Source organism: Trichomycterus rosablanca, chromosome 12 (assembly GCF_030014385.1).
Source record: "Trichomycterus rosablanca isolate fTriRos1 chromosome 12, fTriRos1.hap1, whole genome shotgun sequence".
Classification (NCBI taxonomy): Eukaryota; Metazoa; Chordata; class Actinopteri; order Siluriformes; family Trichomycteridae; genus Trichomycterus; species Trichomycterus rosablanca.
In genome coordinates, this window is record NC_085999.1 from 22,910,394 (window position 1) to 22,927,534 (window position 17,141).

Sequence of the window (17,141 nt, forward strand, 5' to 3'; positions counted from 1 at the left end):
TTTTACGATTAAAGTCAGACAGTTACCCTAAAGTTTTTATAGAAACAATATGCCATCTGAAAAGAAGAAATGAGCTGAGACTAGTAATGGTTACAAAGACATTTTAAGGCTCTAGGATTCTTCAAGACAAAGTGAGAGCCAGTGGAAGAAACTTGAAACAGTGGATTTCAAGTGCTCAATAACAATTCATATGGACAGTCACAAAAGATTCCATGGAGACATTCAAAGAACTACAGATATCTCCAGCCTCAGCTTAGGTCATTGTTCATGACTAAAAACTAGTGTAGGCAAAAATGAGATTTCCAGGATAGTAGTATGATGAAAACCACTGCTAACTAAAACAGGCATTAGTACTCGAGTGAATTCCTAAACATGTTAAGATAATCTTCTAAGGACAGACCAATTAAAATATAACTTTCTAGACAAGAATTTCATTTATTATGTCTGATAATAGCAGATGCAACATATTGTAGTAAATTATTAGGCTAAATGGCACAAAGTCTTGTTTAAATTAGTAGCCTAGTAAAATGAATTGACAAGACCAGGAAAAAGCAACTGATGCCTAAAAACTAGCAAAGACTTTCATTAAAAGCAGTGTCTGATTTAAAGAGGATTGGGCTAAAATTCCTTCACAACAGGGGTGCCCAATACGTGGATCGCAATCTACCAGTCTATCGTACAGTGCATGCTGGTAGATCGCACCTCATTCAAACAGGTCAACATGATTAACATGAAATGTGGCCACTGTTTCTTTAATTTGCGGTTTGTTACCACAGCTACGCCTCAGCCCGCCTAAAGCACTGCTAATCTAGAAAGTTTTCATTCATCAGTAGTCAGTTTGCGCCATTTTTTTCCTTTGTAACCTACACGATTTGTGAAGATGAGTGTGCAACCAAGAACAAAGAGTTTGATTCGAGCAAGAACACTGCAAAGACGGCTGTTTCGTTCATATGTGGAAGAAGCTGATGGAGAATATTCAGATCTCATGTTACATATAGAAATTTTTACCCCACAATCTGAAATGAGGTCAAGGGCCTCTGCTGGACAATTTTGGAACTTGCTGACTGAGGAAAAATATTCAAACATAAAAAAATGTGCCACATATTTGAAAGCATTTTTGGATCAACCTACTTGTGTGAATCAGCCTTTTCCCACATGAAAATAATTAAATATCGGTCCACCCTTACTGATGAACACTTGGAAGGCTGCTTGAGAATTTGCATCAGCAGCTATTGCCCAGACTACATAAACCTGTCTGACACCTGCCTGAGAATAAGGTTAGTGTGATTTTTCAGTCGCTTGCCCTGTAATGGTGAATATCAATATAGGCAACTGAAGCACATTTGAAACAGCTTCAAAGCTTTTTTGAAAAATGATACGGCCAACTTTAAAAAGTCGATCATGATGACCTGTCGACTGAAGTATTTGACATTGAGTAGATCTCAAGCCATGAAAGTGTGGACACCCCTGTTCTACAACATGGTGAATGATCTACTTATCTCGTAAATAAATAAGTCAATATAATGAACCATTTCGGTCCTAATTAGACTAATTGGCTTCTAGGATGACAATAATGACAAAGAGATTTAACTAACATGACAAGAACCATTCAGGAACAAGGAACCAGGAATAAAACTGGCCTTTTTAAGCATGAAAGCCACAATTTATAGACCAATTAAAGTCATGTGAGCACTGGCAATGTGGGGACAGGTGAGTTATTTTTTAGGTGAGTCTATAAAATTACAGAATAGTTGAATTTTGTCCTTTGTTTCTAACTTTGAGGAGCCTTTAGTTTAGTCCTAGGATTGCATTTAATTTTTTGTAATCTTTTTTCATACATTTTTGTATCCCTTTTCATCCTTTTTGTGTCTTGTACATTTATTACTGTTTTAAACATTTTTACCACAGCAATTTTACTAAACACCTTATATCAGGAGATATTTTACATAGTGTACTTGATATTCACTGATGCCAATAGTGTTAACTTCATAATTAACTAATAATAAATAAAGAATTATTAATATTATACCACTTGTTTATTGTGTATTTGAAGGTTATTGAAGTTCACTTAGAACTGTTTTACTGACAACCAACCACTTGACAATGGCTAGAGTTAATTACAATGACTGCACTTCTGCTGGAGGAGAGGTGTAATTAGCTGAGTGTACAAGCTTTAACAGAGATGAGCCTTTATTTAGGCATTGAAAATCATACTGATCAGTCTTTTTGGAAGGGGTGTTGTTGAAAGGGGTGTGTTTTGCTTTTCTTTTGTCAGCTTTTCACGGGAATCCTTTCGCTCTGCTAGAAGAGAACATGCACGGCAGGAATAAGGGTTCAATTTATGCAGCGAGATTTAACATCTTAAGATGCTTTCACACAATTGGAGAGATGATCTGTCTACTATTAAGAACAGATGAATCCTCTATCTACATGACATTCCAAAACCACATGCAAAACGTACTTGAAGTAGTGACATGACATGACAGTAATTTGATGTTTTCACATTTGAACTGTGCATTAAAATCAGCATTTACATGTTTTATTAATGTAAGTGTGTCTGATGTTTAAAACCTTAAAGCTCTTTTTGTTTATTCTTGCAGTGTATGATTATGTAAGCAAGCCATAGCCTAGTGGTTAGGGTACTGGACTAGTAACCAGAAGGTCACTGGTTCAAGCTCCACCACTGCCAGGTTGCTGCTGTTGGGCCCTTGAGCAAGACCCTTAACCCTTAATTGCTCAGATTGTATACTGTAATAGTACTGTAAGTCGCTTTGGATAAGGGCGTCTGCTAAATGCTGAAAATGTAAATGTAAATGTAAGTGGGTCTGGCAAAATGCTAAGACCCTTCTCACAAGATAGCAGTAAAGACTGATCTCACAGTTCAGTAGCTGGATAATCATACATATGTCAGCACAAACACAAGCTCGCTCTCTACGAAGAAGGGAGCAGGAACAAAGACCAACAAACTATAGTAAAAACAAACTAGGTACGTAAACACAAAAGACAATGTGAGATCAATGCAATGCAGACAAACTCAGGTCTTTTTGGTCATATCTAACATACCATAAGAGTTTTTCCAAGACAGAGATTCAATCAAATGGAAAGAAAAAGATAACTTAAACTAAACTCTATGGACACTTAATGTTATCGTGTCAATTATATACTACAGAACAGGGCAATAGACCCACAAATCAGTCCAAAAGCTGTTCTCATTTTTACCTTACAATTTTTTTGGTCAGAGTAAATTTTGACCTGAAAAAACATCAGTACTGCTGAATTAATTCTGGTTTGTGGAGATTGTTTGAGTAAACTGCAGCTGTCTTCAAATTAACAAGACATGCAGACACATATGCATAATCACATGACAAGTATACCCACAAGTATACCCATCGAAGTCATCATCGTGTATACTCGATCCTGTTCCAACTCGTTTACTTAAAGATTTACTCGCAGCTATTGTAGAGCCCCTGCTTACATTAATCAATGCATCCCTTAGCCTTGGATATGTACCTAAATTGTTTAAAAGTGCCGTTATTAAACCCCTGATTAAAAAACCTAATCTTGATCCACATGTTTTATCTAATTATAGGCCAATTTCAAACCTTCCTTTTGTCTCTAAGATATTAGAAAAAGTTGTTTCCAAACAATTATGTTCTTATTTGAATGAAAATTGTATTCATGAAAAATTTCAATCAGGATTTAGACCCAATCATAGTACCGAAACCGCATTAATTAGAGTAGTTAACAAGTTGTTAATGTCTTCTGATAATGGATGTGTCTCTTTTCTTGTTCTATTAGATATTAGTGCAGCGTTTGATACGGTCGATCATAACATTTTACTGGATAGGCTAAAAAATACAGTAGGACTCGCACTCTCTTGGTTTCAATCATATCTGACTGACCGCTTGCAATTTGTTTATGTAAATAATAAATGCTCTGAAACTACAAAAGTAAAGTGTGGTGTTCCACAGGGGTCGGTACTGGGACCACTATTATTTACACTCTATATGCTTCCACTAGGAGAAATTATTCATAAACATGGCATAAAATTTCACTGCTATGCAGATGACACACAGCTGTATATATCAGCCAAAGATAGAAGATTGTGTAAACAACATAAAAAACTGGATGTCGTGTAATTTTCTTTTACTTAATTCAGATAAAACAGAGGTTTTACTTGTTGGCTCTAAAGCTGCAAGAGACAAGTTGTCTAACCTGGTGCTAAACCTAAACACATTCTCTGTTACTCCCAGCCCAGATGTAAAAAACTTGGGTGTCACAATAGATTCAGATCTCTCCTTTGATACACACATTAATAATATTACTAGAGTTGCTTTCTATCATTTGCGTAATATTTCTAAAATAAGAAATATACTATCTGTTAATGACGCCGAAAAACTGATCCATGCTCTTCTAACTGGATGCTCTGGTAGATCCATAAACAACCTCCAGTTAGTTCAAAATGCAGCAGCTCGAGTGCTAACTAGAACTAAAAAATTTGATCATATTACTCCTGTTCTATCATCTCTACACTGGCTGCCAGTTAAATTCCGCATTGATTACAAAATACTTTTACTAACCTATAAAGTGCTACATGGTCTGGCTCCACAGTATCTGAGTGAGCTTATTAATCACTACAACCCAGCGCGTCCACTTCGTTCACAAGATGCAGGGTTACTTATAGTTTCTAAAATTAAAAAGACCACAGCTGGTGGAAGCATTTTCTTACAAAGCTCCACAACTTTGGAATAACCTTCCTGCCTCTATTCGGGATTCGGACACAGTCTCAAAGGCGCAGAGCTTGGGGGTTCTTGGTCATAGAAACTTGTGGTGATCAGGGATGTTGGGTTGCTGTCGCTCTGCCTCTCTTGTCCGATCACTCCGGTTTGGGTAGGAGAGGTGGGCGCTGATGTCCTGTGAAAGCCTTCATGACCTTGTTACCTGCTTGCTCTCCCTTTTAGTTATGCTGTAATATTTAGGGCTGCTGGAGTCTAAAACTCTCTGTAAAACTGTTTTACTCAACTAGCATTGTACAATATTAACTACATTCTTTGTTGTTTTACTCCAAAGGCATTCTGATGGAAACCTGTTTACCCGCCGAGGTTAAGGATTAAAATCGAGACTGCCGTGACAACGATGCTGCTTCTGCCGGATGTGACGGGTCTGGAGTAATTGCACCAAGAATGACAAGAAATCACTACAGACTTTATTGAAGACTAGAGCGAATAACAACTCTATTATTATTTATTTATTTATTTATCTATTTATTACCAGTTATAACTTTTAGATCATTTAAATCTGTGTTTGTATGCTTTGTGTAAATCGTGTATTTATTGAAAGTATCCTCCAGGCCACCCAAGAAGGATGGGCCCTGCTGAGTCTGGTTCCTCTCAAGGTTTCTTCCTGTAATTTTCAGGGAGTTTTTCCTTGCCACAGTCGCCCTCGGCTTGCTCAACGGGGGTTTTTGTATCTGTTGGTCCTGGATTTTGTAAAGTTGCTTTGAGACAATGTCTATTGTAAAAAGCGCTATATAAATAAAGTTGACTTGACTTGACTTGAGTTTAAGTGAGACTAAGATCAGATTTGTATCTTAGATGTGTTTATTCCTGCATAAATAGATGTAGTTCCCAAAGTTTGAGAACCATTTCCAAAACGTAGGCTATTGATATGGAGTTGCCCATTGACCCCAAACAAAAAAGCTCTAACAGCGTTATTCTTTTGATGATATTACACAAGATTTTAAGTGTGTACCTGAAGATTTGTGCACACTTAGTCAAAACAGCTTTTGTAAAATCAGGCACAGATCTTGAGTCTAGCTCACAAACAATGCTCCATTTACATTGATCACATAGGTTTTATGAAGTTGAGGTCAGGGCTCTGTGGTGGCCACTGCAGTTTTACCATATCCAACTCATCAAACCATATTTTTAAAAACCTTCGTTTGTGCACAGAAACATATCAAAAAGAAAAAGTCATTTTCCTGTGCCACCAACAACTGTCAACAAAGGTTTTACACATGTAGCTTTTTTATTGCCACAGAAGCCTTGGTCATCAATAGAACTCTTCAGAACTACTCTTGGCATGACATTAAAAACGGTATGACTAAACAAAACAAGTAAGCAATATTTCAGAATCAGGAAACAATAAATGATATACAATAAGTCATTTAAGTCCTATATTTGTACTTCTTTAGGAGTTAGCTTCTGAAAATTCATGAAACTTCAACCATGTCAACCAATGGCAGGTTTGCATTAATTGCCATTTTGTCCAGTTACTGTTAGCTTATAGTTACTGTCAATGTGCAGCTAAGTGATGGATAATGCAGAGAAATGATCGCATGTTCCTTTGGTAAGACATTGATGTTCTTATGTAGTTTCATTTGGATTTTTTTATGTAAACTCAAGTTGTGTGTACTATGCAGGCTGCTTACCAAAATATAGTTAGGCTTTCTTTGACTATATATTTGGTTATATTTTCATCAACTGCTTTATCCTGTCAGGGTTGCAGCAGGTCTGGCTTCACTACGAAACACTGGAAAAACCTGGACAGGAAAACCTTGGACAGCACGCCAATACATTGAAAGCCTTTGGCCATCATCCCCCCAAAAGAAACCAAATCTTTACAAGTCATGGGTTTTTACTGTACTGGAGGAGTAACAAAATGCCATTGTTCAATTTCATAAGCACACAGACATCCAGGATTTATTTTTTACCTTCAAAACTAGTACACTTTCTTCTCTCTAAGAGAGATTAAATTATTTGCTATGGTATGAACAAATCTGTTATGTGTCATCTGGGTTAGTATCAATTAACCTACATTTTGTTTGTTTTAGAAGCTGTTCCTGGTTGTGTTGGATCCAGAGTGTTCCTGGGGAAATTGTTTAGGCAGCAGAAGTGCACTGGAGATGGGGCGTGACAAAAACGAGGAGACACAAAATAATATGAAGCCACAGAATGAACTACTGGAGAAAATTAAGATATATTAGTCAAATAAATCGGACACGTTCATTTTAGATGTTTGACACTGAGTCTGAAAAAAGCAGGGTGACTTGCGGATTGAGCAATAAAACCTATGACAGTAGTACACTCAGTATGTTAAGAAAATTTACCTTGGGCTAATGAAAAGAACACGCTGCTGCACACATTAACTGCTCAACGCAGCAACACATGCACATTAAAGGGGGACAGAATTCTCAGAACAGGGTTTTTTCCATGCACTAAAACAGTTTGTATGTTCTCTCTACATTCCTCTAAAGCAGCTTGAACTTGAACAGAATGTAGCAGGAACTGTACCAACTGTAAGATGATCTAAGAACAGAATTTAAATGTTAGTACCACAAGCTGCTTTAGGAGCAAAATGTAGAGAGAACATAAAACTGTAAGATGCTCTAAAAGCAGCATTTAAATGTTAAAACACCACAACCTGCTTTAGGAGCAGAATGTAGAGAAAACATACAGCATGTTCTTAGAGCATCTTACAGTTTGTATATTGTCTTTACATTCTGCTCCTGAAGCAGCTTGTGGTACTAACATTTTAGGATGCTCTGGAAGCAGAATTTAAATGTTAAAATACCACAAGCTGCTTTAGAAGCAGAAGGTAGAGACAACATACAAACTGTAAGATGCTCTAAGAGCAACATTTAAACGTATTTAAAGTATTGCAAGCTGCTTTAGGAGCAGAATAGCGCCATGAGAACAGAATAAAAATAAGCTTTACCTAAATGATAAAAGGTTAAAATGTGCAATGTGCATGTGATGAAACCCTGCCCCTCAGTGTTCTGATTGGGTGCCTCAAATAACCAATCATTTGCAAAGCTGCCCTCAGAAGATTTTTCAATAAATAACACTCCAACAAGCACCCAACACTGATTAAATGGCTTTGTGTGGACGTGACACTGGTATATGGATCTTTGTTGTCTGCACTAATGAGCATGGTGTGCTGTGTAACCACTGAAGTCCAACAATACCTGTGTCAGCTGATACACCTTTGTCTCTTGCACTCCTACAGTGGGGCCAAAAAGTATTTAGTCAGCCACTGATTGTGCAAGTTCTCCTACTTAGAAAGATGAGAGAGGTCTGTAATTTTCATCATAGGTACACTTCAACTATGAGAGACAAAATGAGAAAAAAAATCCAGGAAATCACATTGTAGGATTTTTAAAGAATTTTATTGTAAATTATGGTGGAAAATAAGTATTTGGTCACCCACAAACAAGCAAGATTTCTGGCTCTCACAGACCTGTAACTTCTTCTTTAAGAAGCTCTTCTGTCCTCCACTCGTTACCTGTATTAATGGCACCTGTTTGACCTCGTAATCTGTATAAAAGACACCTGTCCACAGCCTCAAACAGTCAGACTCCAAACTCAACCATGGCCAAGACCAAAGAGCTGTCGAAGGACACCAGGAAGAAAATTGTAGACCTGCACCAGGCTGGGAAGAGTGAATCTACAATAGGCAAGCAGGTTGGTGTGAATAAATCAACTGTGGGAGCAATTGTAAGAAAATGGGAGACATACAAGACCATTGATAATCTCCCTCGATCTGGGGCCCCACGCAAGATCTCATCCCGTGGGGTCAAAATGATCATGAGAACGGTGAGCAAAAATCCCAGAACTACACGGAGGGACCTGATGAATCACCTGCAGAGAGCTGGGACCAAAGTAACAAAGGCTACCATCAGTAACACACTACGCTGAGAGGGACTCAAATCCTGCAGTGCCAGGCGTGTCCCCCTGCTTAAGCCAGTACATGTCCAGGCCCGTCTGAAGTTTGCCAGAGAGCATATGGATGATCCAGAAGAGGATTGGGAGAATATCATGTGGTCAGATGAAACCAAAATGGAACTTTTTGGTAAAAACTCAACTCGTCGTGTTTGGAGGAAGAAGAAGAACCCAAGAACACCATACCTACTGTGAAGCATGGGGGTGAAAACATCATGCTTTGGGGCTGTTTTTCTGCAAAGGGGACAGGACGACTGATCCGTGTTAAGGGAAGAATGAACGGGGCCATGTATCGTGAGATTTTAAGCCAAAACCTCCTTCCATCAGTGAGAGCATTGAAGATGGAACGTGGCTGGGTCTTCCAGCATGACAATGATCCCAAACACACCGCTCGGGCAACGAAGGAGTGGCTCCGTAAAAAGCATTTCAAGGTCCTGGAGTGGCCTAGCCAGTCTCCAGACCTCAACCGCATAAAAAATTTGTGGAGTCCGTGTTGCCCAGCGACAGCCCCAAAACATCACTGCTCTAGAGGAGATCTGCATGGAGGAATGGGCCAAAATACCAGCTACAGTGTGTGCAAACCTGGTGAAGACTTACAGGAAACGTTTGACCTCTGTCATTGCCAACAAAGGTTATGTTACAAAGTATTGAGTTGGACTTTTGTTATTGACCAAATACTTATTTTCCACCATAATTTACAAATAAATTCTTTAAAAATCCTACAATGTGATTTCCTGGATTTTTTTTTCTCATTTTGTCTCTCATAGTTGAAGTGTACCTATGATAAAAATTACAGACCTCTCTCATCTTTCTAAGTAGGAGAACTTGCACAATCAGTGGCTGACTAAATACTTTTTGACCCCACTGTATATACAGCCCACCAGAGTGTTAACTCACAGTGAAATTGTGAGACACTTGGCATAATATTGCCTCGTAGGTCCCAGTACTCAAAGTCAATTTCATTTAAGACTGAAGTATATACAATAGAGGGAAATTACGTGTTTTGATTTTTGATTATTTTTTACCAATTAACTTATTTATTTTTGTCTATTTACTTGTCCAGTTATCATCCATTTAATATGTTTTTATTTTACATCCATTTACTCATTTATCCATTTAGTTGAATTTATTCATTTAATTAATGGGGTCTACCAACTGCCAATTATGTCTCTGACAAGCATGCCAGTGTTGTAGTCAGCCTACCAGACGATTACTACTGGCTATTTTTTTTCAATCTTGGCTTTATTAAGGCGGGAAATGAAATTTTCTTTAATAGTATTTGGGTTAGTTTAATAGTCAAGGTGTAAGAGATTGTAGTTTCTTTGCACCACGACAATGGCACCAGGATACTCTCTTGAACTGTACACCTTGCAGTGTACATAAACTGAAGGACCCGCAAGTAGTGTCTTGATGCCAGATACAACAGGACTTCTTCAGATGTCTTGTGGAGTTCATGTATCATTGGCCCAGAGCTGGTTCTAATGTTATGGATAAGGAGATACCCCATGCTCATAATAGTGCTCAGACATTGTCGAGAGTGCATACAGGCAAATAGGGGCTTCAATTTCAATTTGTTACACTGATGTTTAATATGCTTTGATAAATTAATACATTTATATTTAGAGCTTGATATAAAATGATAGGCTGAATATGACTTACATTTTGCTACACTCACTTTTCTGGCATTAACAGTATAACAGCTTTAAAAATAAGATTTATAGCTGCAAAATGTTTGTTACCATTTTAATAAATGAGTGCTGTATATTTCCCTTGAAATCCTAGGCATACATCAAAGTTCATTTGTTTTTTATAGAATGTCCAACAAGCTCGTGACCAGGTGTCCAAATACTTTTGGCCATATACTGTATATTAGCTATATAAAGCTATTTGCAATAATGTATTAATATTATTATTATTATTACTTTGCTGTGGTTCTGTAGGGCGCACCAAAGTAATAAACAGCTCTAGGCAATGTAAAATCGATTTTATTCGCTTATATAGTTTACATTTGGTTGATCCTGTTGCTATTACAGTACATTTTGAGGAAAGTAAACAGTAAAACGCAAACAGGTGCGCACTACTCACGGGTTCCGTCGAAGCGCGTGGCGATGGTATCGAGGAAAGTGTTCTGGGGGGCAAGCAGTCCCCTCATCACCGGCATCCTGCTCCGGGTGGAGCGGCTTCTGGTAGCGCGGCGTCCCGCAGCGCTCGTGTCCCGCTGCTCCTCGGCGCTAGGGCCTGTAAGAAAGCGGGTACCGGGGGCGCATCCCAGTTCGTGCAGAAGCGCCCCAATCCGCGAACCGCGAGCCTCCAGTGTGGCGGCAACGACGACGGGGAGCGGGCATGCCCCCCTCAGCACCAATACAGTATGCTCGCTCCTAAGAGCCCAAATCTTTTGTTATACCCAAAAGTGTAAGTCAAGCGTGCATGAAAACAAAGACGTGTGCAGCTGGAGCTGATACAGCACAACAGCAGTAAAACTGGTAGCAGCAAAATCGAGAGTCTGTTCTGCACGGTTCCTGCACTTCTTCTGCAGCTCTCCTCACCTTCTCACCACCAGCAGCAGATCAATGAATCACGTGACGCTCATGCTCTGGATTGGGGGGGTTGTATCTGTAACCTGCTTAATGTTAATCACCGTCTTAGATCCAACAAGTAATACCCCTGTTTTATCTGAATTAAGTAAAATAAAATTACACAACATCCAGTTTATATGTCGTCTACACAATCCTCAATTTTACTGATTGTGTTAAAGCCATTAAGCTTCGTTGATATAAAAAAAAAACTGTGTGTTATCTGCAGAGCAGTGAAAATTGATGCCATGATTATGAATATTTTTTCCTAATGGTAGCATATAAAGTGTAAATAATAGAGGTCCCAATACTGACCCATGTGGAACACCATACTTTACTTTGTAGTTTCAAAGCATTTAATTTACATAAGAGTGGTCAGTCAAATAGGTCAGTTTAAACCAAGAGAAAGCAAGTCTTTTAACACCTATTGTATTTTCTAGCCTATCCAGTTATAAATATTCTGATCTAGTGTATCAACTCTGCACTAAGATCTAATACATCAGAGGACACCAATAATTCAATAACTACCCTAATTAATGCAGTGTCAGTATTTGGGTCTAAGTCCTGGTTGAAATGTTTAATGAATACTGTTTTCATGCAGATAGAATATAATTGTAAAAAAGAAAAAGCTTTTTCTAGAATTTTGAAGACAAAAGGAGAGTTTGAAATTGGCTTATAATTAAACATGCATACAATTAAGTGTTTTTTAATCACTTTAATGACAGCACACTTTAATGACAGTTTGTAATGACAGAATGTAAGTACACATCCAAAGCTAAGGGATGCATTTATTAAGGTAAGCAGGGGCTCTACAATTACAGGTAGTAAATCTTAAAGTAAACAAGGAATTGGGTCAAGTATACAAGACAATGATTTTAATACATATTTTGTCATTAATTTTAAATCATTGCTGGTACAGTTGGTTGGTATATTAGATTCAGTTTCAGTGACATTTCTAGTAATTTGGACACTGTCTCAAAAAGAAAACCCGGATTATTTTGATTATTTTCTATTAATGAAGAAAAATATAAAGATTTGGCTTTTATAAGTGCATGTTTATTCTTAGTTAGAGCATCTTTCCATTCTATCTTATACACTTCCAGTGTAGTGTGCCTCCACTTGCGCTCTAATTTTTGTGCTGCTTGTTTTAGAGCATGTGTGGTCATTGTATCATAAAGCAATCTTTTTCTCCCTAATCAATTTAGTTTTAACTGGGGCTACACTATCTAAGGTTCTGCAGAATATGGACTCTAAATATTGAGTTGCTTGTTCTAGCTCTTTGGGCTCTGATGGTGACACAATTGTTAATTGTAGTAGGCTGTTTATGATTGCTTGTGTAGTTGCAGACAAAATAGTGTGCATAGATTGAAAGTGATGTGGTAGCTAAATATCATTGGAAGAACACTCCTTATACTTATTAGGAGAGAGTGATCTGAGATCAAATGATTTTGTGCTAAAACAACCAGGTTGTCTATGAAAATACCATGAGTTAATATTAAGTCTAAGGTATGTTTTCAGTGGTGAGTGGGTCCTGTTACATTTTGGCAGGCACGTGCACAGATAGACCCCTAGTGGTGCTCAAGCACCTGCCCTTTTGCCCTGGATGAGAAAAGTGCCCTTTCTGTTGGAACCCAATTTTTTTCTACAATCATTAATATTTAAAAATAAAAATTACCCTCTCTGTCATCAATTCCCTTAAAAGTGTTTTACTGTTTTACAAATTAGACAAGGTCACTAGTTTTGTTTAATTTAAATTCTTACTTATTTTGATGTAAAAGCCTGAAGAAAAAAAAGCATGAGCACAAATATTTTGCAGGAAAATGTCAAGTAGCTCTCACAGTAAAGGGTTGAAAATAAATACAAACATACAATATTTTATAATTACAGCATCCTGGCCAAAACGCTGTGTAGGAAAAGTCACCTTTAGTCAAGGAGTTGTTTTCATGCAAGCATTTATACTAACATTTAAATTTTTAGCATTTAGCAGACACTTTTATCCACAATGAGCGGAACATGATGAGCAAGTGAGGGTTAATGACCTTGCTCAGGGACCCAACAGTGGCAGCTTGGTGGTGGCAGGGCTTGAACTGGCAACTTTGTGTTTACTAGTCAGTACCATAACCACTGAGCTATCACTGGCCTAGACCAATATATGTAGAAGGCTAAATATAATGCTCTATAATATAGAAAAGCATACAAAAAATGATGAATAAATAGGAAAATGTTATTTAGCTGTCTATTTCATTTTATTGGCAGAATAATAGGCCCATTGTTAACATTAACTACCCAAAGTGGGTTTCTGATTTGAAATCAAAGGTAGATCTTAAGTTGAGCTATTTTTTGATGATTATTTAATATATTGTTTGGTTATTAAAAAGCGTGCACAGTATGGCCTTGTTTTTGCCTGTTTTTCATTTATTTATGCAATTTGATAATTTGAGTTATTTGATTAGATGTGTAGTGATTGTGTTAACAAAAATACAAATATCCTACTGTGTTTTTTTTATTTTTTTTTATTACTAATTTTGGCAATGGGTGCCCTTTTTTTGGCTTGAGCACCTGCCCCCAAAAATGTCTGTGCACGTGCCTGCATTTTGGGTAATACCTATAGATTCTAAAATAGAATCAAATGAGATTTTAAGTGGATCATGCTTATTTTCATAATGAATATTAAAGTCGAATTGAATTAGTGACATCTGGGTCTGCTAACATTGTTTCGAAGCATTTCTCATTATCAAAGTGCCCTTCTAACAATGTGAAAAACAAGCTTAAACATTAAGCTTAACATGGCTTAATTTACTAAAACAACGACATATAAACACCAAACTTCTCTCACTTATTACTGGTCATAAGTACTATTTTTTGTTGAAATCATAAACCTGTGATCCAAAAGTAAAATAGGAAATAACTTTTACATTAAGCGTTTTTTCCTTCCCTTTAAACCTATTTTTAGGGTAAAGGCTTAACATAAATCATTACTTTGCTTTTGAAACACAGGTTTATCCACAGGTTAATAAATGTAGCGGCAGGTGTCGATTGCAGGGGTCCAGGCACAAATGATCCTAGTGAGGCCCAATACAGTCCAAAATTGGTATACTGTCTCAGAGTCATATTTTGTACATGAGTCAAAAAATTTGGTCCCAGTTGGACAAAGTATGGCTGATCTGTTACCCAAAGAATTTTAGAAGCTCTGTCTGGATGAGTTTATTGATACACTGTAGCTACATACAGTTAAAAAGTCACATTTTTAAAATACTTATTATTCTGCACAGTTCATTTATCAATTCTAGATGACATTTAGAATAGTTGGGTGTTAACTCTAGGAGTAGTTTGAAATTTGTTTTTGTTAAGTATTCAACCTAAAGGAAGATCTGACACTGAAGGACTGTGACAAATGTAATGTCAATCGTATTTTCTTTGTTTGCGTAACATTATCTTTCATGTAACAGCTCCTCCTACCACTGCAATAACACCATATTTTGTTATCGTCTACGAATCTCATATGGTGTGTGCCTTTGAATGACAATTGCTGCAGTGCTTTCTGAGATAGAGAGGTATATGTGTGCTCTTTGCTTGGCTTGCTACAACCAACCATGTTTTACATTTACATTTACATTTTTGGCATTTAGCAGACGCTTTTATCCAAAGCGACTTACAGTATACAGTCCAAGCAATTGAGGGTTAAAGGCCTTGCTCAAGGGCCCAACAGTGGCAACCTGGCAGTGGTGGGGTTTGAACCAGCGACCTGTTTTGAATGTTTTGACTGGCATTTGGCACTGTATAGAAATTAAGATATTTTTTTGGTTTGATAATTATGGAAATTCATGTTCTTGGGCTTCCTTTAATAAGAATAGCGACATCTTCCGGTCAAAAAGAAGGCAACATGTCCACAAACCTCAAAGCACTCAGGCCTGCATTCTACATTCTACGTCCTAACAATGCTACTCGAAAGGTTGTACAACACAATTGGTCATAAAAGAAACATATATTAACAGTACAGAAAATTAGTATATGTATTGAGTCCAAAATACATTTAGAAAAAAATAGTATTTTAATTGACAACATTTTTGTGACTTTCATGATTAATATAAAAGAAACATTAACAAAAAGCTCAATTGTTTATAAGCATGGGTTGTTTGCCACTTTACAGAAAAGGCAGGAATACATTCTTAAATATATCACATGGTATTGCATACTTACCATGCTGTAAAAAAGGATTTCCCCACACCAGATTTTTTTCATTGTTGCTCATTTGATACATTTAAATGTTTCAGATCTTTCAACTATTTTTAATAAAAGATCCAGACAACACAAGTAAACACAAAAAATAATTATCATATAATTTTTTTTTTTTTGGCGATAACTTGCGATGAGTCCCTGAGGGGCAGACATTCTCAGGATTTTCAGGATAGAGAGGAATTTATGATTTTATTAATTTTGACAGTTTCTCAAGGTCCTGCAAAAGCAAAACAGCCCTGGACCATTGCACTACCACTACCATGTTTGACTGTTGGTATGATGGTCCTAAGGTAAAATCTGGTGTTGGCTTTACACCAGATGTAACAGCACCCATGTGTTCCAAAAAGTTTTACTTTTACCTCATCAGTCCACAAAACAAATGTTAGATGAGACTTTGTGTCAGCAGTGGTCAGCAATGGCTTGCAAACTTTCCGTGGATACTATGTTTGCTCCGTGTCTTTCTTATTGTGGAGTCTTATCTTTTTGTTTATATATTGACAAATATATATATATATATATATATATCCGGTCATTGGATAAATGCCACGATTTTGTCCCGCCCCCAGACGCTGGGCGTCTCTGGGGGTCAATGGGGCTGTGGGCTGGTCTGGACGCTGAGCTTCTGCAAGATGATTGGAGGATCAGTCGAAAGGCTGAATCCCGTTTTGATTGACAGCTGTCGCTGGGAGCTTCAGTACCATCGCGGATTTTGCGAGTGAAGTCGGAAGACAAACTGCAACCCATTTCATGCCATTTTCTTGAAAACTAACAAAGGGGAGAATTTATACATTTATATATAAATAAATTGACAAATTTTATGATGTAAGCCGACAATGAGCTTCACCTCTTTGAAAGACCAGCAGCCGCCACTGTTGTGTATGTATGATTTGTGTAAAGCCTATTCATTTTAATAATTCTCCAAGCCATCCAAGGAGGATGGGTCCCTGGGTCCTAAGGTTTCTTTCTGTAATTTTTTAAAACGTGTCATTGATGCATTCCTGGTAAAATTTCGGTAGATTAGCCACTCCTACAAAGTTTTACCACTGGTCCAAGTTTTCTTTGGTTGTGGATAATTGTTCTTAATGTGATTCACTGGAGTCACAGAACCTTAGCAGGGAGATAGATTTAAATGGCTTTGTTTGACATCTATATTTGAATCTCTTTCGAACCTTGCATCATGTGCTGCTTTTAGAGAACAGCCTACTTCACGTTACCAGGCAGGTTCTATTTAAGCAATGTTTAGATTGAACTGTCTGGCAGTAAATATGCCTAGGTGTGTGTCATCATTGTCAATTTTGGTTAACTGTTTGATTTACTAGCTAAAGGGGTAATTACTTATTTAAACAGGGCCAGGTAGGATTAAAATGTTTCTTTTTCACAGCCCTGTACATATTTTCTACCCACACCTTGGGCCAATATAAAACAGCAAAATACACCTCATGCATGTTTTGGACATCTACGAGAAGTACCCAGAGAAAATTCACAGAAAACATTCAAAAATTCTCATAGAAAGAGAATAGATTAGAAGATTGACCCCAGGTTCCCAGGTCACATGTTTTTGTGTGGCACCCCTTCTTTACTTGTTGTATCAATGGGCCACCATTTTTAG

General features: G+C 37.5%; 1 protein-coding gene across 1 annotated transcript in view; it reads right to left on the bottom strand.

The window, feature by feature from the left end:
• kcnh3 (potassium voltage-gated channel, subfamily H (eag-related), member 3) overlaps nt 1-10,956 on the bottom strand; it is a 100,564-nt gene extending 89,608 nt beyond the window's left edge. The window contains exon 1 of the mRNA XM_063005450.1: nt 10,806-10,956. Coding sequence (XP_062861520.1) covers nt 10,806-10,881 — 76 coding nt within the window. The 5' untranslated portion in view covers nt 10,882-10,956. The remainder of the gene's footprint in view (nt 1-10,805) is intronic.
• Nucleotides 10,957-17,141: the final 6,185 nt, after the last annotated feature.